General features: G+C 45.7%; 2 protein-coding genes and 1 long non-coding RNA gene across 7 annotated transcripts in view; 2 read left to right on the top strand and 1 right to left on the bottom strand.

The window, feature by feature from the left end:
* The window catches only part of LOC310636531 (uncharacterized protein), a 142,481-nt gene that overhangs the window by 78,705 nt on the left and 35,922 nt on the right, over nt 1–27,854 (top strand). The window lies entirely within an intron of this gene.
* LOC310636547 overlaps nt 1–27,854 on the bottom strand; it is a 331,701-nt gene that overhangs the window by 37,467 nt on the left and 266,380 nt on the right. The window contains exon 2 of the long non-coding RNA XR_014491742.1: nt 840–882. This is a non-coding gene — a long non-coding RNA (uncharacterized lncRNA). The remainder of the gene's footprint in view (nt 1–839; nt 883–27,854) is intronic.
* The window catches only part of LOC310636529 (uncharacterized protein), a 75,355-nt gene that overhangs the window by 28,536 nt on the left and 18,965 nt on the right, over nt 1–27,854 (top strand). Inside the window, exons 1-4 of one of the 5 annotated variants that reach the window (XM_083356461.1) lie at nt 16,693–16,846; nt 18,438–18,676; nt 20,799–20,965; nt 21,651–24,579. The exons of 1 other annotated variant lie outside the window; for it this stretch is intronic. In XM_083356461.1, coding sequence (XP_083212587.1) covers nt 21,740–22,972 — 1,233 coding nt within the window. In that variant the 5' untranslated portion in view covers nt 16,693–16,846; nt 18,438–18,676; nt 20,799–20,965; nt 21,651–21,739 and the 3' untranslated portion in view covers nt 22,973–24,579. Of the gene's footprint in view, nt 1–16,692; nt 16,847–18,437; nt 18,677–20,798; nt 20,966–21,650; nt 24,580–26,826; nt 26,971–27,854 lie in introns of those variants that run through there. 3 more of the 5 variants (XM_083356462.1, XM_083356465.1, XM_083356463.1) reach the window with 3 other exon arrangements.

Genomic DNA, 27,854 nt, shown 5'->3' on the forward strand with positions numbered 1-27,854 from the left:
TCCATTTTTGCAACTGCACCTGCGAGGATGTGCATGCCCGGAGACTTCCTGCTCTGACGGACCACAGAGAGACCTTCTGAAAGCATCTTCCCTAAAAGCTCCTTCCCGGATCCACCCGGAGCCCCGCGGAGAGCCTTGGCCGGGCGAGGAGTGGGCAGATCCAGCCCGGGGAGGGATCCCCCTTTGCCCCCCTGGAGGGAAGGGAAGGGATCCGCTCCCTGCAGGCGACGCCAGTGCCGAATCTCCCCAAGGAAATCCCTGCAGGACGAAGAGGCGGATCCGCAGCTACCTTTCTGCTGGCGGGGAAAAGCTCTCCTGGCGGGAGGGGCGCCCCGAAAGCCGGAGGGAGGAGAGCAGCCAGGAGTGCCCGGATCGGGATCCAGAAGCCTCTCCCGAGGGATCCGGCGCCGATCCTCCCGAGGAGAAGCGAGACAGCCGGAAGGAAGCGGAGATCCAGCGAGTGGGAGGGTCGAGGGGGGCGGGGCTTCTCTCTTCCTCTTAGGCTCCGCCTCCGCCTTGCAGCCCCGCCCCTTGGCCGCCCCCTCCCCTCCCCCTCCCGGGGTCTCCTCCGCGGCCGAGACGGGAGGGGAGGGGAAGCGGGGCAGGGTCCTCCGTGCAGCCGAGGTTGGGGGAGCGCCTGGGGGGAGGAAGGGGAAGAAGCCCCGAGCGGATCCCTTCTGGATCCCCAAGATCTCCCAACTCCAGCTGCGCAGGAGCCCAGGAGAGAACAGACTGTTCACAATCTCCAAACATTATCAAATGTAACCTTTAAATGTCTTAAGAGCAGCTCACCTGCCTGGAGGCTGCAGAGTTATAATAAGAAGTAAGTTGGAAGGGACCTTGGAGGTCATCTAGTCCAACCCCCTGCTCAGGCAGGAATCCCTGCACCCAAAGCTTGCAAAAGCACTCAGATATTGGATCACAAACGGCCGGAACAAAAAGGATCAGTTGCAGCCACCAATTGATTGTGGGTGGGTATGCCCCAGAAGGGCCTTTCCCAATCTGGTGTTCTGCAGATGTTGAGGGTGTCGAAGTCCCAAACATCTGGAAGGCAGCAGCTGGGGCAAGGTGGCCAGAGGGGGTCTCCTGGCTCTCACTGGGCTGACCTGCTTTCCCTTCCGCCTCTTCCTTAAACCCGGGTGCTGCTCTAAATGCTCCTAATTGTTTTTGTATCTGAGAAAGAGAAATATTTCAGACTGCAGAGTCAATAAAATGTCATTCTATATACAGCAAGTTATCCTTGTGTTTCTTGGGTTGTGGGTGCAGTGATTGTCTCGCCACAAGGAGGCATAATAATAATAATAATAATAAATAATAATAATAATAATAATAATAATAATAATAAATAATAATAATAATAATAATAATAATAATAATAATAATAATAATAATAATAATAATAATAATAATAATAATAAAAATAATAATGATAATGATAATAATAATATAATGAAGAAGAAGAAGAAGAAGAAGAAGAAGAAGAAGAAGAAGAAGAAGAAGAAGAAGAAGGAGAAGAAGAAGTTGGAAGGGACCTTGGAGGTCATCTATTCCAACCCCCTGCTCAGGCAGGAAACCCTATACCATTTCAGGCAAATGGCTGTCCAGTCTCTTCTTAAAAACTTGCTTGCTTGCTAGCATTCACTCAATGGAATCCTCCAGATGTGAGTTAGGCTGGGATTCTACTCCCATAACGTCTTGGCAGCTGGACCTGATGGGAGTTGTGATCGAGCAACTCCTCAGGGAGAGAAGCAACCTAGAACTAAGGAGAAACTTCCTGACAGTTAGAACAATTAACCAGTGGAACAACCTGCCTCCAGAAGTGGTGAATGCTCCAACACTGGAAGTTTTTAAGAGGAGACTGGACAGCCATTTGCCTGAAATGGGATAGGGTTTCCTGCCTGAGCAGGGCGGGGGGTTGGACTAGATGACCTCCAAGGTCCCTTCCAACTTACTTATTATTATAACTGTGAGCTGCTCTTAAGACATTTAAAGGTTACATTTGATAATGTTTGGAGATTGTGAACAGTCCAATTATGCTTAGTATATATTCAAAAGTTGAAATATCCTTAAGAGGCCCAAATCGACATTGAGTGCAGGGAGGGAGGGGGAGGGGAGGGGGCGGCCAAGGGGCGGGGCTGCAAGGCGGAGGCGGAGCCTGAGAGGAAGAGAGAAGCCCCGCCCCCCTCGGCCCTCCCACTCGCTGGATCTCCGCTTCCTTCCTGCCGTCCCGCTTCTCCTCGGGAGGATCGGCGCTGGATCCTTCGGGAGAGGCTTCTGGATCCCGATCCGGGCAGTCCTGGCTGCTCTCCTCCCTCCGGCCTTCGGGGCGCCCCTCCCGCCGGGAGAGCTTTTCCCCGCAAGCAGAAAGGTAGCTGCGGATCCGCCTCTTCGTCCTGCAGGGTTTTCCTTGGGTTGATTTGGCTCTGGCCTCGCCTGCAGGGAGCGGATCCCTCCCTTCCCTCCAGGTGGGCAAAGGGGGATCCCTCCCCGGGCTGGATCTGCCCCCTCCTCGCCCGGCCAAGGCTCTCCGCGGGGCTCCGGGTGGATCCGGGAAGGAGCTTTGGGGAAGTTCCTTTCAGAAGGTCTCTCTGTGGTCCGTCAGAGCAGGAAGTCTCCGGGCATGCACATCCTCGCAGGTGCAGTTGCAAAAATGGAGCTTTAAAACCTGTATTGAGGTTTGTCGTGTGGTATTAACCCAACTGACCTCATTGCAATGGGGAGGGGAGGGTTTGGGGGAAAGAAAACAAGTTTAAATTGAATGAATTGATCTCCTGTTGTCTTAGCCCAGGTGAGATCCTCTTTTTCCGTGCTCAGCTTAAAAGCCCAGCCAGGAAACCCTGGATGTTTTACAAAGCAAAAGTTTTAAGGAGGTTTTGAGGCTGGTCTTGTAAAGCAGGTAATAGAGCAAGCTGATGGCTAGAAGGCTGCCTTCCATAATTTTAAATATTTTTCAAAATGCCTATTGGAGGCAGCTGCAGAGACCTGGAATCTTTGTGACATTGCATCCTCCAAAAAACTTAAGAGAAGCCCTTTTCACACATGCTCTGCCCCACCTGATCTATTTCATCTTCCACTGAGTTTTTCCTACTCACAACCAGTGAAGATGTGGCCTTGAGCTCCGCCAAGGAGGGGGCGTTCTTGGATCGGGACCCAAAAACCTTTGGCTCAGACTCCATTCTAGAGAATTTGGAAATTGTGGCCCAGTTGGAGAAGTAGCTTCTTGCACAAAGGGCCAGTCCATTAAGGAGAAATCAAACTGGTCAGCAGTGAGGGTCATCCCTGGCCTGGACTCAAGAAGGGGAATAGGTGACCCAGAGACCTCTTAGCTGCAGCTTTAAAGGTGAGTAAACAAATCCTGGTTTGGAGAATAAGCATATGTTTAAAAAAAAAATATTTGACAAAAGAGTTATGCAGTGAAACTGGGTTCTGCTCCCAGGGTGCTGGGTGAAGGCATAACTTAGTTCAGTTAAGGACTTTACGTTGAGTGTGTTTCATCAGCCAGTTATGAATCCATCTGGGGGTGATGCTGTTTATCCCACATTTTTCTATCTTGCCAAGAAGTCAGCTGTGGTCTACTTTTCCACACGCCTTACTGAAGTCCAGGTACACGGTATCCACGTCGTTTTGCTGTTTCCCTAATTCTGTCACTTGGTCAAAGAATGTAATAATTTTTTTCTCCCCTGATCTGTTTTTGACAAACCCATGTTGGCTTCTAGTGATAGCTTTGTTTGTTTCTAGGCTTTCTCAGATCCATTGTTAGATTATCTTTTCCAGGATATTCCCAGTTACTGATGTCAGGCCAATTGGTCTGTAGTTTCCCTGATCCCTTTTTCCCCCCTTTATGTAGTATTTTATAAAATGCACAAAACATTTCACGAGGAAGTCAGGATCAAGTAGTCGTGATGGGATGGAGCTCCTAAGTGCAAAATCCGAGGAAGGAAGGAAGACAAGGAATCAGAAATGGGTGGCTTGGTTACACTAGCCTCAATTCTCTTTCCTTCCCTTATGTGATGCCTTATTTTTTTCCTGATTCCTATAGTTCATTCTGGACTGACTGACCACAATTTGGACCGGAATCTTGGTCGTTGCGTGAAGCGGTCATTGAGATGTAACTTGGCTGCACTTCTCAAATATTGCAATCCTGCTCTTGTGGGCCTGGTTGTTGAACAATTTCCACAAGTTATTAAGCAGACAAAGCAACGGGTGAGGAATCTGGGTTTGTTTGAAGTGGGCAGGAGAGGCCATGTGAGTGCTGGCACAGGGCATGTGCGAGTTGAGGGGGTCCTGAAGAAGTTTACAGATGCTTTGGGACACCTTGCTTGGAAACGGTATGGATCATGCGGCTTGGAGAATGGCACAAGGCTGCAAAGACCTCCGATCTGGGCCTTGAAGCTTCATTTCTAAGTGGAAGCAGTGACACTGGGCTGAAAGTCCAGTCCTGGGGTCAGTAGCAGATGGCTGAAATGGCCCAGAGCCCCAGGCCTCCACTTAAGACACAGTTCCAGCATTGCTGTCAATCAGGGCTGCTTCACATTTTTTTAAAAAATTCCATTTATATCCCGCCCTTCTCCGAAGACTCAGGGCGGCTTACAAGCTTAGCAGTAGCCTTCATTCTATGTATATGCCTGCTTATTAGGGCTTTCACACACACCCCAAGCGGCATTATTACAAAGTCAGCTTATTGCCCCCAACAATCTGGGTCCTCATTTTACCTACCTCGGAAGGATGGAAGGCTGAGTCAACCTTGAGCCTGGTGGGACTCGAACCTGCACTAATTGCAGGCAGCTGGTGTTACTTAAGGAGGCATTAGCCCACTGCTCCACCAAGGCTGTGCTAGGGTGGCTTAGGCTTGGGGGGGGGCAGCAGCTTTATATCCCACTTCAGTAGCCCCCCCAAGCTCATTGGTGGCCTGTGCCTGGTCTCCAGAGCCTCCCCTACCCCTGAGACACCCCAAGAACAATTGTCTGAGCCTCCCTCCACTTAAGAACTCTCAAGCTCACTTCAGGATTGCAACCAGGAGTGTGGGATTACGGTTGTGGATCAAAGTTGCCCCCTAACCACTGCTTCACTGAACAACCGAAATTTCAGTTCCAACTGTGGTCATAAGTTGAGGACGTTCCTCCTAGAGATGTGGGGGCTCCATCACTGGATATTTTGTTTCAGGTGTACCCGGGACCAACCCCGGGCAGACTGGAAAACCTACATGGTCCCTGCCAAGGCTAATATTTTGTGATTTATCAAAAAGAAATATTATTCTCCTTATCTTTTTCTTTCTAACAGCAGATAAAAAATTGTGACAATTTTTTTTATCTGCAAGCCAATTATTAATAGATAGTACAAATTCAGTCCAAGGCAGCAAGTGCCAAAAAGCATGGAGTGTGGGAAAGCTTTGGATCCCCTGTCAGATACAAGCATCTCTCCAAAAAAGCCACAAAACCCCCATGAATGAAGCTGTATGCAACGAAATTTCATTTTGATGTATGCCGATTGGTTTACATTCAAAGTGACAAAGTTATTATTATCCTTTGCTCACTGGTGCCCCCTTTTGACCCACAGGAAGGTCCGTATGGAAAGTGGATCCAGTCAAGGTTTGGAAGGTGAGAAATGTTTTTCTGGAAAAGACCCCAAACATCTCCAATGCCCGCCCCCCCCCAGAACAAAACCCTATAAATGTGAGGAATGTGACTTATGCTTTGGTCAAAAGTCACACCTTCTTAGACAACTGAAAATCCACACTGGAGAGAAACCCTACCAATGTCTGGAATGTGGGAAATTTTTCCGTGAAAAAGCCATACTCAGAAAGCACGATAGAATTCACACAGGGGAGAAACCTCAAGATGGCAGTCAAATTGTCCAATACTGTGCAGTCCCAAGTCCTGCTTCTTTTTAGCTGTGTGTGGGATGCCTACTAAAAAAGCTGCCATCTTTATTATTTTGACTCCCATCTTCTCTAAATGGACATTTCTTTTTTTTTTATTTTAATCCCATTTATATCCCGCCCTTCTCCGAAAACTCAGGGCGGCTTACAATTTAAGCACAAACCAATGTGCTTAGCAATAGCCTTCATTCTATGTATATACATGCTTATTAGGGCTTATTAGCCCCCCCCCCCAGCGGCATTATTACAAAGTCAGCTTATTACCCCCAACAATCTGGGTCCTCATTTTACCTACCTCAGAAGGATGGAAGGCTGAGTCAACCTTGAGCCTGGTGGGATGCGAACCTGCACTAATTGCAGGCAGCTGGTGTTACTTAAGGAGGCATTAGCCCACTGCTCCTCCAAGGCTCTTTTAAATGGACATTTCTGACTTCCAGGGTTGAACTGAAAGAGGCAGCTTTTGGATGTACTTTAGGAAAAATGTCCTGCTGCCCTGCTCTTAAAGGCGGATCATTGGTGGCTACCTACATGTGTCTGACAGATTCTTGATTAATTGAACCACATCCGAGGACACAGAGGTGACAGGAAGTACGACTCTGAATTATGTAATCAGTTTGAGATGAACAGTTAATTGATACCAGGTTGCATTTCATGCAACCCAAAATCCAATCAGGGTGTGAGGCTGGTGTGTAGTTAACTTTAAAGTGCTCATACTGGAGGGCCACATAAACACTACACCAGTGACTGTTACAGACCGCTCTGAGTCCTGAAGATATCAGAATTAAAAATTCCCAAGAGTTAAAATAAAATATTTACCATCCAGGCTTCCAGTTTTGCATCGTGATGGAACAGACACAGGAAGGCCGGGCTATGCACACCGCGCCTGATTTTGCCCTGCTGGGAGCCCTAAAAAAGGTCTAAAATCACCCCAAAGAGGCAATGAAGGGGAGGAGTACCTTGTTTATCATCCAAACCAGCAGGGGAAAAACAACCGAAGAAGAAAAGCACCAATTAGTACTTTGTAAACCGCATGTTTACATCTGGGTGAGAATTTTGATCCTTTTTTTACTATTTTCCAACTGAATTTCCTGGGAAAGGCTCCCAAGAAGCTAAAAACCTCCAAATGTGAAGAGAAGCGGCATTTTAATTTTATGGGGGACAGAAATATGCAATATTGAAGTGGAAGTAACATAAAGCTACATTTTTGATAAATTTGAGAACCGAGATAATTGTTACGATTTTCTCTTTGGGGGAAAAAACAAAACTCTGAGGTGAAATATAAGAAATCAATCCTTTGTCATAAGAGTGGAAAATGAACTTTGATTGACATCTAGTGGTGGGTTTGTGTACAGCACCACTGCTTGCTTTCTGGCTGCTTGGTGCCTCCTAGCTTAGGAGAACAGCTGGCAATAAAGGAAAATATTTTGGCATACTTAGCCTGACCTTCTTAAGACTATAAAAACCTACTGAGCTTGGCCTTTTAATCTCAAGAGCTAGTGGGAGAGAAGGAAATTTTATCTTTGGACTCTGCCTGGCTGGGCCTGACCTTTGAGCTGTTTTCAGGGAGGTTGAACATTTTGAACACTTTGAACATTGTGGATTGCAGCCTTGCTGACTGATAATTTTTGGATACCTGAGACAAGGGATCCCTGTAAAATATTGCTTTCAGGACTGGACCTATATATACTCTGGAACCTATTAGATTGTAAAGACTACACACAAAGACCAGAAAACAAGATGAAACTTTAATCTACTGTTACTGGCACTGGTGATACTAGAGGATCTCCAGGAAGGATGCCTCAAGAAAAAAACAAGGATCTTTCAGAAGGAAATACACTCCATGCTACAACTAATCCACCAAACAATTGTTGTATACAAAGAAGACATAAAAAGAAACCATAGTGAGACTAAAAACAATTTAGATAATATAAATGAGCAAATCTCTAAATTAAATCTATAACTAGAAAGCTTCCAGGCAACGACTACAAACTATGAACAAACAAACCAGAAATCAGAAGATGAAGCAGAGGAAATGGAATCAGAGGGACAGAATAGATAAAAGAAGGGAAATATAAATGACCATATACAAACAAAATACTGCAAGACCTAGCCATAAGTATGAAAATGTAAAATACCCTTTACCCCTTAGGTCTGCAAAATACATCTGATGGCAAGGAAGAAGATTTTTAAAAATGGAATATAGAGCTTCTTAGGGGAAATGTCACAACTTGGGAGACAAGGAATGAAAAGAGAAATTGAGGGAGAAGGAAACTGGGAGTTGCTTAAGGAATACAAATGGGAGGAATTCTCCCGCAAAATATCCTACATAAATTGTCTTCCCCATGTCAAGCAAATTTCACAAAAATAGAAAATTCCTTGGTGATTTAATTGCCCTGGTGTGGAAAGCTATTTGACAAAGAAAAGGAAAGAAGGAAGGAAGGAAGAGAGAGAGAGAGAGAGAGACAGAGAGAGAAAGAAAGAAAGAAAGAAAGAAAGAAAGAAAGAAAGAAAGAAAGAAAGAAAGAAAGAGTTTGATTTTAAAAACAGAAGATTTGACCTTTTAGAGGGGGCATTATATGTTTAAATAATTGTTTGAATAAGATTAAAAGAACGGATGACCCTTAGATACAATTAGACTTTTATAATGAAAGATATGATTTAGAATTAAAATAGCAATTTTTTCTTTTTTGATAATGGGAAATATGAAAACAGGAGGATGGGTATGAACAAAACTTTTAGGAGAAAATCATAACTGACAAAGATTTCAAACATTGATGGGAAATCAAACCTTAACAAGAGCAAGAAAAACTTGATGTTGAACATGATAACGGCAGCACGGTTACTGGTGGGACAATATTGGAAGAAGGATAGTTTGCCCACTGTAGAAGAATGGGTGTTTGAAGTTTCGAATCTCGCAGAAATGTCTAAGATTTCTGCTTATCTGAAGGATCATTCACAGGAAAGATATATTTCAGTTTGGAAGAGATGGATAAATTATATTCAAAACAAATATGGGACTAAAAAGTATCATTTAGCTTATGAGTAGATTTTAGTGGGATATTGTTATTGGTACGTTGTTTGTAGTTATGTTAAAAGATAGTTAAAGCGCATTATGAATTTGGTTAATTGTATAATATGCATAATTTTTATTTAGAATATGATTATTGTAACTATAATCCTGTATTTAGCTCTGGGAAGTGGGGGGGGGGAAGTGGGGGGGCTTGGGGTGGGAGGGATTTGGGGATATATTGTAAAATTTTGTTTTTGTAAAACTCTTTAATATAAAAAAAGAGCAAGAAAAACAGGATATTGATTTATGAATTGATATTGTTATCTGCATGACAGTAAAATATGATGAAGATGTTTATATCTAACTTTGTGTACACCAATAGTACTAAAAATTGTAACTGCGTAATTTGGGGAAAATGGAAAAAATATGGGAAAGAAAGGAGGGTCAGGGAAAAAATATTGGATGTTCAATATATGAGCCCAGACAACATGTTTACTAAGCACTAAAGATTGTCATTCTTAAAAATCAATAAAATATTAAAAAATAAAATAAAAAAATATTTACCACCCAGTTAAGAGGGAACACCAACGAAGTCTTCCAGCAGCTCCCAAAAAAGGCAGCTGTAGATTGCTGGGACTTTGACGTGTCCCTAAGTGGTTGGTTCCCACCGTGGGAAGATGTCCACAGCAGAGAAGCTGCCTTTATTGACCGACGGTCCAAGCCCTTTCCCAGCCTCCTCTCTGAGGGTTGGATAGGGAGGTGTTGGAGGAAGGCTGCAGAAAACCTTAATGCTTCCTAGGAGATCCCTTCTTTGATTGACAGCCACAGTCCAGCCCAGGAATGGATGAGGTTCCCTCTCAACTGATGGAGGGATGAGAAGCTCCATGCACTGAGACAATATTTATTTATTTTATTGGATTTATATACCGCCCTTTCCCGAAGGACTCAGGGCGGTTTACAGGCTATTTAAAACAAAAATCGATACAAAAGTTAAAAACAATTAAAAAAGATTAAATCAAATCCCTAAAAATAAAAACACCAATTAAAATTCTCAGCCTGGGCCGGAAAGCTCAAAGAGCCAGGTCTTCAGGTCCCGGCGAAATGAATGAAGGTCCGGGGCAGTCCTCAGCTCCACTGGCAGCTGGTTCCAAAGGGCAGGCGCACCCACAGAGAAGGCCCTCCCCCTGGGTGTTACCCGCCGGCAATCTTACTGGCGGCACCCTGAGAAGGCCCTCCCTGTGGGAGCGCACAGGATGAAGGGAACTTGATACAATAAGGGGCTCTTTGGCCAGAGCTGGTGTGGGGACCTTGGTGTCCTCTGTTGTGGTTGTTATTAGCAACAGCAACAGCACTTAGACTTAGAAACATTGTTTTTTACGGCACTCTCTGAGCAGTTTGCAGATGTCGGCATCTTGCCTCCAACGATTTTGTGATTTTTCTCGATAGGAAATACTGTTCTCATCTTTTTGTTTGTTCTCATCTTGTTGTTGTTGTTGTTTCATTGGCAGGAAAACAACTGAACAAAGATTCACCTGCAAAACAACCATCAGCACATAGTAGAAAATCAGTACAAGGCAGCGGCCGCAGAAAGCATGGAGCCTGGGAAACTCTTGGATCCCCCGTCAGACACAAGCAGCACTTCGGAAAACCACACCAAAAAACCCCATGAATGCTCAGAGTGTGGGAAATCCTTTCCTCGCAGATCACTGCTTTTTACCCACAAGAAAGTCCATATGGGAAGTGGATCCAGTCAAGGTTTGGAGGATGAGAAATCCTTCTCTGGAAAAGACACCCAAGATCCCAGAAGCCCCTCCAGACTAAAGCCCTATAAATGTCTGGAATGTGACATATGCTTTGGTCAAAAGTCAAGTCTTCTTACACATCAGAAAATCCACACTGGAGAGAAAAAATATCAATGTCTGGAATGTGGGAAATTTTTCCGTGAAAAAGCCCATGTCAGAAACCACGAGAGAATTCACACAGGAGAGAAACCTTACAAGTGTTGGCAATGTGGGAAGAGCTTTTCTTGGAATTCAAGTCTTTGGGCCCATGAGAAGATCCATGCAGGAATAAAACCTTACAAATGCTTTGAGTGTGGAAAATCTTTCACCCAGAGTTCAGGTCTTCGGACCCATGAGAAAACACACAGAGGGGAAAAAAATGAAAAGTGCCTCGAATGTGGGAAAAGTTTTTCCAGGAAATCACACCTGATGCGACATCAGAGACGTCACACTGGAGACAGACCCTTTGAATGCCCAGAATGTGAGAGGCGATTTATGTGTTCTTCTGAACTTCAGACACACCAGAAATGGCACAAAGGATTGCTACCCTATAAATGCATGGAATGTGGGAAAAGTTTTATTTCGCCAACCCAACTTCAGGTTCATCAGAGAACCCACACAGGGGAGAAGCCATTCAAATGTGGGGAGTGTGGGAAATGCTTTTCCCGAAAACAACACCTTGGAATCCATCAGAGGGTCCACACTGGAGAGAAGCCCTACAAATGCCTAGAATGTGGAAAATGTTTTGGACAGAAGGGAGGCCTTTGGGCACATCATAAAACCCACACAGGGGAGAAGCCACATCAATGCAATGAATGTGGACAATTCTATCATACCTCATTCGCCCTTAGAAGTCATATGAAAATTCACACAGGGGAAAAAAGCTACAAATGTTTAGACTGTGGGAGAACATTTGCTCATGCATGTTCCCTCAGAAGCCACAGCCGAATCCACACAGGGGAGACGCCCTATAAATGCTCAGAGTGTGATAAATATTTTTCTCAAAAAAATACGCTTTTGAAGCATCAGCGAATCCACACCGGAGAAAAACCATACAAATGCCTGGAGTGTGGGAAAGGTTTTGCCCAACCTTCCATCATTTCACAGGGACACCAGAAGTCACACAGGGAAGAGGCCTTACAAGTGTGCAGAGTGTGAGAAAACTTTTCATTGTAAATCATAGATAAAATAGAAAGTCCATAGCAGAGATAAATCTCTTCAGTCATGAACAATATAGGAAAAACTTTTTTTCAAAAGTCACACCTTGCAATTTGCCAGGAATTTTACACAGTGACAGAAGGGAAAACCTACCATTTTTGGCGTGCGAAAAATGTTTTTCCTAGTCAATTAACCTCAATTCCGTCACAGAGCACACAGTGAAGCAAAAGGGCGTAAACATTGGGAGTGTGAGACGGCATGAGTACCTGACCAGAATGATTACACAAAGAAGTCATAACTGTGGAGAGAATGTGTAATATTTTGCAGAGTACAGATAGTCCTCAACTTATGACCACAATTAGGAATGGATTTTTGGTCATAAATTGCTACAATCATAATTCAAGGCACCCAGATATTTTTGTTAATTCTTATTCAGCCTTTGTTGATCAATGTGGAGAAATGGAGAGTTGGAGAGGAGAAAACGGGGGAGAAGGGTGGAACGGAGATGCGTCCGGTTGTAAAGTGTTGATGTTGAGTATATTTGTTCTGTACCAGCCTGCTACCGGCCCTGCAGAAAAGGCAACCCCTTTACAAACGGCAAGAGGCTGGAATTACGTCTGCCAAATTTATTACTAAAAAAACAAACAAGACACGAACCAAGATACAGGAGCTTTGAAACACTATCTGAGCGGTTGCTTTCAGCAAACCAGCCCTCCCCACACATTCCCTTTATAAAGAGTTCAGGGCGTGGCTTCTCTCTGCCTCCTTCCGAGAAGCCCCATAGCCTTCCTCTGTTTACTCCTACTTGACTGCCTCCTGCGTCGGGCGTCCTTGAACAGGGCCAGCTGTGGGTCATCTTCATCCACACTGTCAGGCTCACACAGCTGGGTCTCCATGGTGACCAAGTGGGAGGGGCCTGGCTGAGGGCTATCATCAGCAAGATCTTCAACCCCCTCAGCAAGGTCTTCAACACCCCCCTCCTCTGAGTCGTCCGACCCAACTGCCGAACCCACAGGCTGACCCTGAATCACAACAATATTCTGGCTGAGGATGAAAAGAGAAAATTTCATTTTCTTAGTCTCTTTTTTGGAGGCATTTATTTTCTTTTTTTCCACATTGTCTTTTTCATATGTAAATGCACACACGGTATATTCACTGATATACTGTACACACTTGGATTAAGTTTGTTTGATCTGTGAATATAATCCTTAATAAAATTATTGTTGAAATAATCAAGAGGACTATTTACAGGGTACAGACTGGGGCGGGGATTAAACAAGTCAAGATGGTAGTGTAGGAAGGCCCCCCTCCTCAAATTAAAATATTCTTTATTCTTAACATTAAAAAGAGGCAGAATATTACATTTCCCCAAAAGGAGAAATGGAGAACAATCCAAATAAAGGCAGAAAACAACCCTAGTCTTTCTTAATAGCCTCAAGCAGATTCCTTAAGTCTTTTTAACTATACATTTAAATTCTTTTAAGGATATTCTTGTTATTCGTTACTGATGTTTCATTATTATTCATATACCATATTATATTCAATATTTTTTCTTTCCAATTTACGTCTGTCTGGAACCAATTACCCTATTTTCCATAGAGAAATAGAGAAACTTCAAATAGTCTAAATTTCATGCAATCTTTTTGTGGGATTCCTTAGCGTCAGTAAATGAGACCTACCTTAACTCCTTGGTTGTCCTGAACTGTGGTTAATTCTCTTCTCCGTCCTCCGTGAAATGGCATCTCATCTCCAGCGCAACACAGCATAATTTCCTGGCTCAGTGTGAAAATGGCCTTTTCCCTCTTGATCTCATAGAAACATCCTTTATGACATAATTGCCGATGTGCCCAGAAGCTGGGATCTGCCCAACTCCTATTGGCTGCTTCAGGGGGCTCCTGGCATCTTACCTCCCCCTCCACACATAGGGTGGGGGCCCCTGTGAGCACCTTGATCCGGACCCCTGGATCCCCAGAGGCGCCTGGTACCCTGATGCTGGTCGGGTCTTATGGGGCCGTGGAAGTTCAGCACAGGCAGTCATCAGCCTGCGACCATTTGAAGTTATGACGGACTTCGCTCACAAAAGCCATGACCCAGATCAATAACGGGCAGACTCCCTTACAGTTTTAAGCTGAGGACCACCTGAACATATTTTCATTTCTTTATTATCAAATTTGGACACCAACCAACCAACTCACTCTCCAGTTGACTTATTTCCCTATTTAGCAAAACATTTATCCGTCCATTGGAACCAGTGGGCCCCCTTCCTGGTCCAGCTAGATGGCAAATCGTATGGGTCAGGATCTGGGTTAATTATCATTTTTATAATGGTTTGTCTCCCTTTCCTTCTTCAGCTGCTTCTTGCAAGTGAGTAAGGGCACTTGCCAGCCACACTGATCTCGAACATGTTCTGGTCTTAAATATGTATTTGGATCCTTACATTTCTCCTTCTCCTTTGAAGGCCTGATGACTTTCATTAACATGCACACTCCTTAAACACACCCATGTGGCTACATGGACACTGGTGTATACCTATGTACTTCTTTATCAGTGTTTCTCAAGCTTGACAACTTTTAACATGTATGGATTTCAACTCCCAGAATTCCCCAGCCAGCATAAATTCTGAGAGTTGTTGTCCACACATCTGAAAAGGCCACTCCCAATGCACACCCCCTATGTAAACCAGGAAAACCAGTTTGGCCTTGTGGTCAAGGCAGTGGGCTAGAAAGTAGACCAGGAGTTCAAGGCTAGCCTTGGCCACAAAAAACAAAACAAAAAACAGCTGAGTAACCTTATTACTCTCTCAGCCTCACCTACCTTGCAGGGTTCTTCTGAGGAAAAGAGACATCTTCTGTGTCTTCATTTTTCCCCCTAAAACTAATAACAGAGGCTTCACTTTCTTAGGGTCTTGCGGAAGAACAGGGTAGAACAACGGCTAATGACCCTCTTTTACCGATCTACTATAGAGAGCGTCCTCTCGTATGGTATTGTGGTTTGGTATGCTGGTCTGACAGCCACGGATAGGAAAGTATTACAGAGGGTGATGAGCACAGCACAAGACATTGTGGGCTGTCCCCTGACACCACTGGATGACCTCGCCAGGGCTCGTTGCCTTGGAAGAGTGAGGAAGATTCTCAGGGACGACTCACACCCTGGACGGTATCTCTTTACTCTCCTACCATCCGGTAGGAGATATAGGAATATAGCCAGCCGTAACAACAGGCTGAAAAATAGCTTTTATCCGTGGGCTGTTAGGCTTTTGAATGGGACATAATCTTATGCAGAATTGACTTGGGAGGCTGGTGTGTGGTGTAGTTGGTTCGCATAGTGTGGTGGGATGGAGGGTTTGTTGTCACTGTGTGTTGGGGGGGAGAGAGCAGGGGGGGAGGCTCAGCTAATCTCAATGTACACATGTTGTACTTTGACAATAAAGGTTTATTATTATTGTTATTATTATTGTTGTTATTATTATTGTTGTTATTATTATTGTTGTTGTTATTATTATTATTATTATTATTATTATTATTATTATTATTATTATTATTATTATTATTATTATTATTAAAGGTGCAATATAAAGAAATTGAAAATAAAAAGTAAAATCATTTCCACTCTGCAGTGGCTTGGTATTTTCAAGCTGGTTGGTTTCTCCATTGTTTTTGTATTGCCCCTAGGGCAGGGGTCGGCAACCTCGGCTCTTTTATGACTTGTGGACTTCAACTCCCAGAATTCCTGAGCCAGCTATTCCTGGCTCAGGAATTCTGGGAGTTGAAGTCCGCGAGTCATAAAAGAGCCGAGGTTGCCGACCCCTGCCCTAGGGAGAACAAGCATGAGAGCTGGGCTGTTACCCCCAAGCTCTCTTCTTTCCTGTCTCCTCTGGGGCTCTGGGGCTTGGGCAACCCAAAGAGTCTGAGCCTCTGCAGAAAGCCCATGCATGCTCACGGTCCTCATAGACCCCCACCCAATTTAAATTATCAGCATGGAGGGCCATCATGTAAACTCTGCACCGGCTGCTATCATAGCTCCCTGCAAGATGTGAAGATAGAGGGGTTCAAAACTCCCGGGCCTTAAAATAAATATTTACAGAGCTTTTTTTCTCATAGAACGCTCAGAACGGAGTTCCAGCACCTTTTTTGGATGGAACCTTGTGAGGTAGGCAAGGTGGGTTGTGTGACATGTGTGAGTTCCGGCACCTTTTTTGGATGGAACCTTGTAGGGTAGGCAAAGCAGGTTGTGTGACATGTGTGAGTTCCGGCACCTTTTTTGGATGGAACCTTGTAGGGTAGGCAAGGCAGGTTGTATGACATGTGTGAGTTCCGGCACCTTTTTCTTTTACAAAAAAAAAAAAAAAAGCACTGAATATTTACCATTCAGTTGGGAAGGAACTACACCAGGGGTAGGCAAGCTCGGCTCTTTTATGACTCGTGGACTACAAATCCCAGAATTCCTGAGTCAGCTGACTCAGGAATTCTGGGAGTTGTAGTCCTTGAGTCATAAAAAGAGCCGAGCTTGCCTACCCCTGAACTACACCAAGAGAGTCTTTGAGCAGGTCCAGGAAAAAAAGGACCGACTGGCATCCTGAACTGGCATCCTGAACGGAATTCCTAAACAGAAAAGCCTTAAAAAAAAGGTCTGTCTCTCTGTCTGGCCTCTTATAAACACACACAACACACCGCAGCAGGAAGGGCAGCCCCGCTTCCAGCGGGCAGAGAGCGACACTCTGCACGTGGGCAGAGGAACTCTGGACACAGACGCCCAGCGGAGGGAGGGGGAGGAGCTGAGACCGCAAAAAGGGCGGGGCGGAAGGCGGAGCCCGAGAGGAGAGCAGAAGCTCCGCCCCCGCCTCGACCCTCCCGGTCGCTGGATTTCCGCTTCCCTCGCTTCGCCCTGCCTGGGTGGATCAGCGCTGGATCCCTCGGGAGAGGCTTCTGGATCCCGATCCCGGCAGTCCTGGCTGCTCTCCTCCCTCCGGCCTTCGGGGCGCCCCTCCCGCCGGGAGAGCTTTTCCCCGCAAGCAGAAAGGTAGCTGGGGATCCCCCTCTTCGTCCTGCAGGGATTTCCTTGGGGAGATTCGGCTCTGGCGCCGCCTGCAGGGAGCGGATCCCTTCCCTTCCCTCCAGGGGGGCAAAGGGGGGATCCCTCCCCGGGCTGGATCTGCCCCCCTCCTCGCCCGGTCTAGGCTCCCCGCGGGGCTCCGGGTGGATCCTGGGAGGAGCTTTGCTGCAGTTGCTTTCGGAAGGTTTCTCTCTGGTCCGTCAGAGCAGGAAGTCTCCAGAGCATGCATGTCCCGCAAGTGCAGTTGAAAAAAAACAAACGAGATACGCAATGTGGAATTTGTAATAAAGTTAATAATAGCTAAAGAGCTTATGTCATGGGTCTTCAAACTTGGCCCTTTTATGACTTGTGGACTTCAACTCCCAGAATTCCTCAGCCAGCGTGCCTGGCTGAGGAATTCTGGGAGTTGAAGTCCACAAGTCATGAAAGGGGCAAGTTTGAAGACCCCTGGCTTATGTAATGATGCAATGATAGGACTGACCCAGCAGGGTCTGTGCCTGTAGCCCAGGGGTAGGCAACCTCGGCTCTTTTAGGACTCATGGACTTCAACTCCCAGAATTCCTGAGTCAGCTGACTCAGGAATTCTGGGAGTTGAAGTCCATGAGTCATAAAAGAGCCGAGGTTGCCTACCCCTGCTGTAGCCCTTTAAGAGCCTGAGAATAAAAGGGAAGGCTTTGCTGGAGTGTCTGGAGATTGCAGTATTACCCACGTGTATGTATACTGTTCCTGGTGTGTGTTGTAGAATGTGGGTAGTGTAATATAAACCACCATTTAACATAGACCACTGTTTTACTGTATTTACTCCTGGGTTATCTCAGCGGAGGAAAAAAAAAGTCTGTACATGCTCCGACAGACTTCATTGCAATGGGGAGGGGCCGGTTTGGGGGAGAGAAACGATTTGAATTGAGCTCATGTTTTCTTAAAACGCCTCCCCCCCAAGAGATCCTCTTTCTTTGAGCTCAGTATAAAAGGCGAAAAATAAAATCCTTTGTTTCGATGCTAATGCTTGTTTTGCTTCTTCTTCAAAAAGCTGGCTAGAATTTCTAAGCTTTATATTTTCCTTGTTTTACCCAGAAGAGGCTGTGATGTGGCAGCCCCCTTTTTGGTGGATGTTTTAGAAAGCACAAATTCTAGGGACATTTTGAGGCTGGGGTTTTTTGGGTTTTTTTTTTGGAGCAGGTTGTAGAATAAGCTGATGGCGAGAAGGTTGCCTTGCATAATTTTAAAAATGCTTATCCAAAGTAGCATTGGGTCCCAAGATGGCTGGAATTCTTGTGGCCTTGTGGCCTCCAAAAGTCGTAAAAAAGAGCAGCCTTTTACACACGTGCTCTGCCCCATCTGATCTCTTTCCTCTTCCACTGAGTTTTCCTACTGACAAGTATTGATTGTTCGACTTCATCTTGCTGGTTTTGGCTTATCTTCTTGAATCAGGATTCCATCTCCATTGTTTTGTATCCTCAACACATAATCCTATTTTCTCCTCCCACCTTCAAAGTCATTGACAGATTATCTTCAGCATTACTCTCGGCATCTGAGCCTTTTTCCTTTCTCTTTGCAGGAGACGAGTGAGGATGTTGCCAAGAGCTCCGCAGAGGAGAAGGGGCGTTCTTGGATTTCAGAGCCACAAATTTTTGGCAGGGACTCCATTCTAGAGAATTTGGAAATCGTGGTCTGGATGGAAAAGCAGCTTTCTGCACAATGGGCCAATCGGTCAGGCTAGATGAAACCGGTCAGTGGCCACGGTCATTCCTGGCCTTGACTCAGTGACCCAGAGACCTCTTAGCTGTAACTTTAAAGGTGAGTAAACAAGTCTTGATTAAATCTTGGTTTGGAGAATAAGCACATTAATTATTTTAATCTTACTAGGGACGCGGTGGCTCAGTGGGTTAGGATGCTGAGCTTGTCGATCAGAAGGTCGGCAGTTTGGCGGGTCGAATCCCGAGTGCCGCATAACAGAGTGAGCGCCTGTTACTCGTCCCAGCTTCTGCCAACCTAGCAGTTCGAAAGCACGTAAAAATGCAAGTAGAAACATAGGGACCACTACGGTGGGAAGGTAACAGCGTTCCGTGCGCCTTTGGCATCTAGTCATGCCGGCCACATGACCACGGAGACGTCCTCGGACAAGCGCTGGCTCTTCAGCTTTGAAACGGAGATGAGCACCGGCCCTAGAGTCGAAAACGACTAGCACACATGTGCGGGGGAACCTTTACCTTTACTACACAAACACACAGAGAGAATTTTGGTGGGGCCTGGTTGTGCTCAGAGCATCAGACAAGCTACCTGGGGTGGTCCAGGGAATAGGCCGGCTACTCTCTCTCTCATCCGGGTAGGAAACACACAGGGATGGCCTCATTTCAGACTGTCCTGTGCCTTGTGCTAATCCACGGAAAAAGGATTAATCCATGGAAAAAGCCAGATGTGACCCCAGAGGGAAACTCTTGGGGAGGGGAAGCCAGGAGCCCTCCCCTTCCCTTCTTGCTAAAGGCAGGTGTGCCATTTCCCACCAAAGGACACCTGTGGAGCAGGTAGAGAGGAGACCGGGGTTGGCATGGAGAGTATTGGGCTAACCTCAAAGTGAATGTTGTGGGGTACCACACTGAAGGTGGCTATTGGACTGGGAACAAACCCCACGTTTGCCCCCTTTGCACTCGCTGCTCCCCCTCCCAGTCTGTTTTTTATTTGACATTACTGCACCTTCATTGTTTCTCCCGTTGTTTATCCTTTCATTACTTTGATAGTATTATGTTTACACTGAGCCAGCCGTGTGCTGCAGCTGCCAAAAAAGCCCAACACAGTGCTGGGCTGCATTAACAGAGGGATAGAATCAAGATCACGTGAAGTGTTAATACCACTTTACAATGCCTTGGTAAGGCCACACCTAGAATACTGCATCCACGATGTAAAAAAGATGTTGAGACTCTAGAAAGAGCACAGAGAAGAGGAACAAAGATGATTAGGGGACTGGAGGCTAAAAATATAAGGAACGGCTGCTGGAATTGGTTAGGTCTAGTTTAATGAAGAGAAGGACGAGGGGGGACATGATAGCAGTGTTCCAGTATCTCAGGGGCTGCCACAAAGAAGAGGGAGTCAAGCTATTCTCCAAAGCGCCCGAAGGCAGGACAAGAAGCAATGGATGGAAACTAATCAAGGAGAAAAGCAACCTAGAACTAAGGAGAAACTTCCTGACAGTTAGAACAATTAACCAGTGGAACAACCTGCCTCCAGAAGCGGTGAATGCTCGAACACTGGAAGTTTTTAAGAAGAGCCATTGGACTGAAATGATATAGGGTTTCCTGACTGAGCAGGGGTTGGGCTAGATGACCTTTAAGGTACCTTCCAACATTATTATTATTATTATTATTATTATTATTATTATTATTATTATTATTATTATTATTATTTTATATTATTTTATATTATATTATATTATATTATATTATATTATATTATATTATATTATATTATTATTTTATTATTATTATTTTATTTTATTATTATTTATTTTATTATTATTATTACTACTACTACTACCACTACTACTACTACTACTACTATTTCTACCATTTCTACTCCTTTCTCCGTTTTCACTATTATAAGTCCCCCAGAGTAGCCCCTGGGTGAGATGCTGGCAAAAAAAAGAAAGAAAAGTAAACAACAATTAAATAAAAAGCATGAAGGGAAGTCACGTGATCTTTTCAAGAGGAAGAGACTGAGCTGTCAAACGAATCCATGCAGGGAGAGGAAATTTGTCTCAAGGAAGCCAGGATCAGTTAGCCGTGATGGGGTGGAGCTCATGAGTGGGAAAAGCAGAACAAGCAAGAAAAGGGGATAAAAAAAATGGGTTGCTTACACACTGACCTCAACTCTCTTTGCTCGTCTTTTGCTTACGCGATGCCTGAATCTTTTGCATTGCCTGTAGGTAGTCCTCGACTTACGGCTACAATCGGGGATTGGAACCTTGCTTGTTTATCAAAGTGGTCATTATGTGAGGTATCACATGACCGCTTTGCTCAAGGATTGAAATTCTGCACTCACTGTTGCGGTTGCTAAGCAATTTCACTGGCCATTAAGTGGATGAAGTCCCAGGTAAAAACCACGGGCTTGTCTCGGGCTGGGGGGAAGGGGACGGGACAGGGGAAGCCATCAAGAGTCCCAGCAGAGACCACGTTTGACCTGAAGGGGTCCTGGAGAAGCTTTGAGGTGCTTTGGGACACGTTGCTTAGAAACATGTATGGACCACGCGGCTGGGAGAATGGTCCAAGCCTGCAAAGGCCACGAGTGGGCAGATTAAGGCCTGGTCACTGGCAGTAGTGATTCTGGGCTGAGGCCCAGGCCTGGAGTCAGTGGCACATGCCTGAAATGGCTGAAGGCCCCAGGCCTCCATTTAAGGCACCACCCCGGTATTTCTGTCCCTGTCGCAGGGCTCAGATGGGGTGGCTGAGGCTTTGCTCCGCACTGCAGCACTCCTAATACATGTGTGGCCTCCAGAGTCCCTACAGCCCCCCTTCAGGCCGTTCTTGGTTGGGTCTCCCTCCACTTAACAACCCACAGAATCACTTAATAACCACCACAACAGAAGAGTTTCCCTCCTAGAGATGTGGGGACTCCCTCACTGGAGATTTTGCCGAGGGAGTTCTGAGGGTCTGGATGGGAGGGGGGGGGCGGTTTGCACTGGAAGACCATTTTGCTCCATCCCAAAAACTCAGATTGTGTGATTCTCTACCTTTCTCACAAGAAAATATTATTCCCCATTTCTTTTACTTTCTCACAGTGGATAATATATTGTGACAAAGATTCACCTGCAAGCCAACTATCAACAGACAGGAGAAATTCATCCCAAGGCAGCAGTCACCAGTAAACATGGAGCCTGGGAAACTCTTAGATCCCCCGTCAGATACAAACAGCACTCTGGAAAACCACGAAAGAACCCATGAATGCTCAGAGTGTGGGAAATCCTTTGCTCACCAGTCCCTCCTTTTGACCCACAGGAAGGTCCATGTGGGAAACGGATCCAGTGAAGGTTTGGAGGGTGAGAAATCCTTCTCTGAAAAAGACGCCAAAGATCTTCGAAGCCCCTCCAGACTAAAACCGCATAAATGTGAGGAATGTGACTTATGTTTCGGTCGAAAGTCACACCTTCTTAGACACCAGAAAATCCACACTGGAGAGAAACCTTATCAGTGTCTGGAATGTGGGAAATGTTTCTGTCGAAAAACCACTCTCAGAGACCACGAGAGGATTCACACAGGGGAGAAACCTTACAAGTGTTGGGAATGTGGGAAGAGCTTTTCCCGGGACGCAAATCTTTGGCGCCATGAGAAGATGCATGCAGGAATCAAATCTTACAAATGCTTTGAGTGTGGAAAATGTTTTACCCAGAACTCGGCTCTTTGGAGTCATGAGAAAACACACAGGGGGCAGAAAAATGAAAAGTGCCTGGAATGCGGGAAATGTTTTACCTGGAAATCAAACCTGGTGCAACATCAGAGACTTCACACTGGAGAGAGACCCTATGAATGCCCGGAATGTGGGAAACGATTTGTGTATTCTTCTGGACTTCGGAGACACCAGAAGAGGCACAAAGGAGAGAAACCCTATCAATGTGGGGAATGTGGGAAAAGTTTTATTTCGCCAGGAGAGTGTCAGGATCATGAGAGAATCCACACAGGGGAGAAACCATTCAAATGTGGGGAGTGTGGGAAACGCTTTACCCAAAAACAAAGCCTTGGTAGCCATCACAGGATCCATACAGGAGAGAAGCCGTACAGATGCCTAGAATGTGGGAAATGTTTTGTTCAAAAGGGATACCTTTGGACACATCATAAAACTCACACAAGGGAGAAGCCATATCAATGCATAGAATGTGGAAAATTTTATCGTACCATATCAGCCCTTAGAAATCATGTGAAAATTCACAGAGGGGAAAAAAACCACAAATGTTTAGACTGTGGGAAAGCATTTGCTCGGTCATCTCTCCTCAGAAATCACAGCCGGATTCATACAGGAGAGAAGCCGCATAAATGCTCGGAGTGTGATAAATGTTTTTCTCAAAAAAATACCCTTGTGAGACATCAGCGAACCCACACTGGATAAAAAAACTTATAAATGTCTGGAGTGTGGGAAATGTTTTGCTCAATCATCAGCTCTTCACATGCACACCAAAAATCACACCGGGGAGTGGCCTTAAAAGTGTGCAGTGTGTGAGAAAACTTTTCATTGTACATCAAAGCTAAAAATACATCAGAAAGTCCATAGCAGAGATAAAACCCTTGAGTCATAAAGAATGAGGGAAACATCTTTTTCCAAAGTCACATCTTACCATTCACCAGGAACTTCACACAGTCACAGAAGGGAAACCTTACAGTTGTTTGGTGTGGGGAAAATGTTTTCCCTAGTCACGTAACCTTAATTATAATAATCAAGCAAAAGTGCATAAATGCTGGAGTGAGTTTCGCTGACAAAGCAGCAGCAGTCGTAGTAACTTACCAGAGTCATTACATAAGACAAAACATTTACCAATATTGGGGAGTCTAGTTAATGTATTATAGAGTCCTCGATTTATAAACACAATTGGGAAAGCATTTGCTACACTCAGAACTGAAGGCACCCATATGACGAGACCTGATTTTATGATATTTTTGTGCTCATTAATCAAATCACTGCAGTGATAAGTATAAAAGCCATTCTTCCAAATCTGGTTTTATTTTCACTAAAAACTACAAAAGAAATGGCAGAAATTAGCAAAAGACATTGCAAATTATGATCCCATGTTTGCAAGATAATGCAACTAGTTATTATTGAGCCTTGGTGGAGCAGTGGGCTAATGCCTCCTTAAGTAACACCAGCTGCCTGCAATTATTGCAGGTTCAAGTCCCACCAGGCTCAAGGTTGACTCAGCCTTCCATCCTTCCGAGGTAGGTAAAATGAGGACCCAGATTGTTGGGGGCAATAAGCTGACTTTGTAATAATGCCACTTGGGGGGGGGGGGCGAAAGCCCTAATAAGCAGGCATATACATAGAATGAAGGCTATTGCTAAGCACATTTGTTTTGTGCTTAGATTGTAAGCCGCCCTGAGTCTTCGGAGAAGGGCGGGATATAAATGGGATTTAAAAAAAAAAGCCAGCCAGTTCCCAAGCACCCACAATTTAGCCACGAAACCTTGAGGAACAGGAACACCATTTTAAGATAGCCAGAATTTTTTCATGGGCCATTAAGGCTTGTTCTAATTTTCAACAGTTGTTCAGTGATGTCATACTCCAGGACTATTCTAATGAAACCTGGATAAATCCTGGAGGATTCACAAAAAGGCAATCATTGCTGAAATGCTTGGAATACTGTTAAATACTGACCTCATTGAGACCTCTGTAGGCCCCAAAGAATCCACAAGAAAAAGAAATTGTGCATTTGGTGTGTGGGAAATGCTTTTTTGGAATGTCTACCTGGGTCTGGAGGTATAAATGCCCGCCAGGGAAACCCTCCAGGTGCGCAGACTATTGGACACTCTTTCCGGGTGACAAACGGCATCAGATCTTGGTGTGTGGAAAATCTGTTCCTTGAATTGAGATAATTGGTCTCGTATATTTGTGAGTCGCCACAGAGAGGAGCCTTAGAAATCGTAGCATAGGAAAAGTTTTATCTTAAAATCCTGATTTTTTTTTAAAAAAATTAGTCCATTGTGCAGCCTTAATAAAAGCATTTCCACTACCCTACAGCCTGTTGTTAATTTTTCCGGGGTGCATTTTTCCTGCATTGTTCACCACAGTGGTGGATAATGCTAAGAGAGGGCTTAGCTAACTTCCTGGGCTAAAAGGGAATCATAGTTTAAGGTCCCCCTCTGACTTTTGGGCAGCGAAGCCCCAAAGCATCATGGCAGCTTCCAGCCTCTTCGACCTAGTAGATCCCCCCCACTGCCTATCCCTCCTGCCCCCCCCTTGACCCCCTCCCCAGTGAAGTCGAGACTGAAATATTTTGCACCTGTTCTTGCTTTATAAGAGACATGGGATGAAATGTTTTGTGCAGAGGCTTTTCTGAGCGAGGAACAAGAAGAAATTCCAGAAGGAATGTAAGATTCCAGCTGAGCTATGAGGAGAGTTGAGGAAGGAAATGTTGAAGGGACATGAAGAAACTTGGAAATTTATGTTTGCCTAAATGTGACAGCGCCCATCCTTGCATGGAAGAGAAGGTAGGGGAGACCCCCCCACACACAAAAAAAAAACACCTGGAGGGATCTATAGGTTAGGAAAAGCAGAGAGTGCTGGGGGGGACAGGTAAAGGCTTTGAGGTCACTAAGCAGACTGGACTTCTGTTTGCCCTCCTCCACACAGCTCTCCCCCTCCAGGGCCCTCTGGGCCAGCCCCTCCCTTTGCGCCCTCAGTCAGGCTGTGAGGGCCCAGGACTTTTTGCCTGTGCCCCACGTGCTCCTCACACCCCTTCAGGCCCTCCCTCCAGCCAGAGACAACTGACAGAAGAGCCCTTCATCCTGCAGTGGATAGACAATGGTTAAGATGATGACACACATACAGAGAGAGAGAGAGAGAGAGAGAGAGAGAGAGAGAGAGAGAGAGATACTTAAATATGAGGTTGGCTGTATGAAAAGCAGCAGCGGGCAAGAGACATGGGTCAAATAGACTTCTAAGGAATGGCAAAAACAGGCAGTGGGAACTGCTGTAATTGCATTTCCTCACTAGCAAGGCTGGCATAGATTTTTACTCTTGTAGGAAAGCCATAAATGCAGGCAGCTTTCAGACTGAATCTTTTGGCGGGCAAATTGTGGGTCTTCCTTTGCACCTTTGAAAAAAACAACATCTGTTTGTCCTGCCAATTGATAGGCATCAACATAGAATCCAGGGGATCAAAAGGAAAAGTGTTTGTGTGTGTATGGCTGAGACCCTCCCCTTCCCACAGAAAAGGATTGCCTGCTGCTGGAGAGAGAGTGAGGGAAGGAAAGAAGGAGAGAGAAAGTGTGCAAGGGAGAGAGGGAGAGAAAGTGTGAGGGAGAGAGAGAGAAAGAGAAAGTATGTTTTTCAGAGGGAGGGAGAGAGTGTGAGAGAGGGAGTGTATGTGTGAGGGAGGGAAAAAGTGAAACTGAGGGAGAAAGTGTGAGGGAGGGAGAGTATGTGTGAGGGAGGGAAAAAGTGAAACGGAGGGAGAAAGTGTGGGGGAGAGGGAGGAAGAGTATGTGTGAGGGAGGGAAAAAGTGAAACGGAGGGAGGGAGAAAGTTTGTGGGAGGGAGAGTGTATGTGTGAGTGAGGGAAAAAGTGAATGAGGGAGGGAGAGAGAAAGTGTGAGGGAGGGAGAGTGTATGTGTGAGGGAGGGAAGAAGTGAAACTGAGGGAGGGAGAAAGTGTGAGGGAGGGAGAGTGTGTGAGTGAGGGAAAAAGTGAAACTGTGAGGGAGAGAGAAAGTGAGGGAGGGAGAGTATGTGTGAGGGAGGGAGAAAGTGTGAGGGAGGGAGTGTATGTGTGAGGGAGAGAAAAAGTGAAACTGAGTGAGGGAGACAGAAAGTGTGAGGGAGGCTGTATGTGTGAGGGAGAGAGAAAGTGTGAGGGAGGGAGAGTGTATGTGTGAGGGGGGGAAAAGTGAAACTGAGGGAGGGAGAGAGTGTGTGTGGGGGAGAGGGAAGGAGAAAGAATGCTTGAGGGGGAGAGGAAGAGGGAAGTGTGTGAGAGGGAAAAAATGAAAGAGAAAATGTGTGCACGAGGGAGGGAGAGATGGAGACTGAAAACGTGTATGTGAGAAAGACGGAGAGGAAAGGAGAGAGAGAGAGAAAATGTGTGTGTGTGTGTGTGTGTGTGTGTGTGTGTGTGTGTGTGTGTGTGTGTGTGTGTTTGAAAGAGTGTGAGGGAGGGAGGGAGAGGGAGGGAGTGCTTGCCGTTCCTCCCCCCAGGCGATCCCCCAACCTCGGCTGCACGGAGGACCCTGCCCCGCTTCCCCTTCCCTCCGCGGGTTTCGCTTCGCCCTGGCGGGATCGGCGCTGAATCCCTCGGGAGAGGCTTCTGGATCCCGCTCCGGGCAGGTCGGGCTGCTCTCCTCCCTCCGGCCTTTGGGGCGCCCCTCCCGCCAGGAGAGCTTTTCCCCGCAAGCAGAAAGGTAGCTGCGGATCCGCCTCTTCGACTTGCATGGTTTTCCTTGGGGAAATTCGGCTCTGGCGTCGCCTGCAGGGAGCGGATCCCTTCCCTTCCCTCCAGGGGGGGGGCAAAGGGGGGGGTCCCTCCCCGGGCTGGATCTGCCCCTTCCTCGCCCGGCCGAGGCTCCGGGTGGATCCGGGAAGGAGCTTTGGGGGAAGTTGCTTTCGGAAGGTCTCTCTGTGGTCCGTTAGACACGAAGTCTCTGAGCATGCATACCCTCGCAGGTGCAGTTGCAAAAATGGAGTAAGCGGAGCTTCAAAACCTGTATTGAGATTTGTCATGTGGTATTAACCCAACTGACCTCGTTGCAATGGGGAGCGGAGGGTTTGGGGGGAAAGAAAACAAGTTTGAATGGAGTGAATTGATCTCCTGTTGTCTTAGCCCAGGTGAGATCCTCTTTTTTGTGCTCAGCTTAAAAACCCAGCCAGGAAACCCTTTGTTTTTAGGCGAATGATTACTTTGCTTCTTCTTTTTTAAAAAAAAACCTCTGTAGAATCCCTAAAAAGCATTTTTCCCCCTTTTTGTTTGCCCTGAGGAGGCTGTGATGAGGCAGCCCCTGCTCATCATGTTTTACAATGCACAAGTTTTAAGGAGGTTTTGAGGCTGGCTTTGTAAAGCAGGTAATAGAACAGGTGGTTAGAAGGCTGCCTTCCATAATTTTAAAATATTTTTCAAAATGCCTATCGGAGGCAGCTGCAGAGACCTGGAATCTTTGTGGACTTGCATCCACCTTTGGGAAGTCATCTCCCCAGAGAAGGAAATATTAAAAGGGCAGGAAAATATATTTCCTAAAAGATATTGAAGAATCAGAAAAGCATGCCCAGATTTCTTAGTCCCAGGTCTCCT

The sequence above is a fragment of the Vipera ursinii genome, assembly GCF_947247035.1.
Source record: "Vipera ursinii genome assembly, chromosome: 2".
Classification (NCBI taxonomy): Eukaryota; Metazoa; Chordata; class Lepidosauria; order Squamata; family Viperidae; genus Vipera; species Vipera ursinii.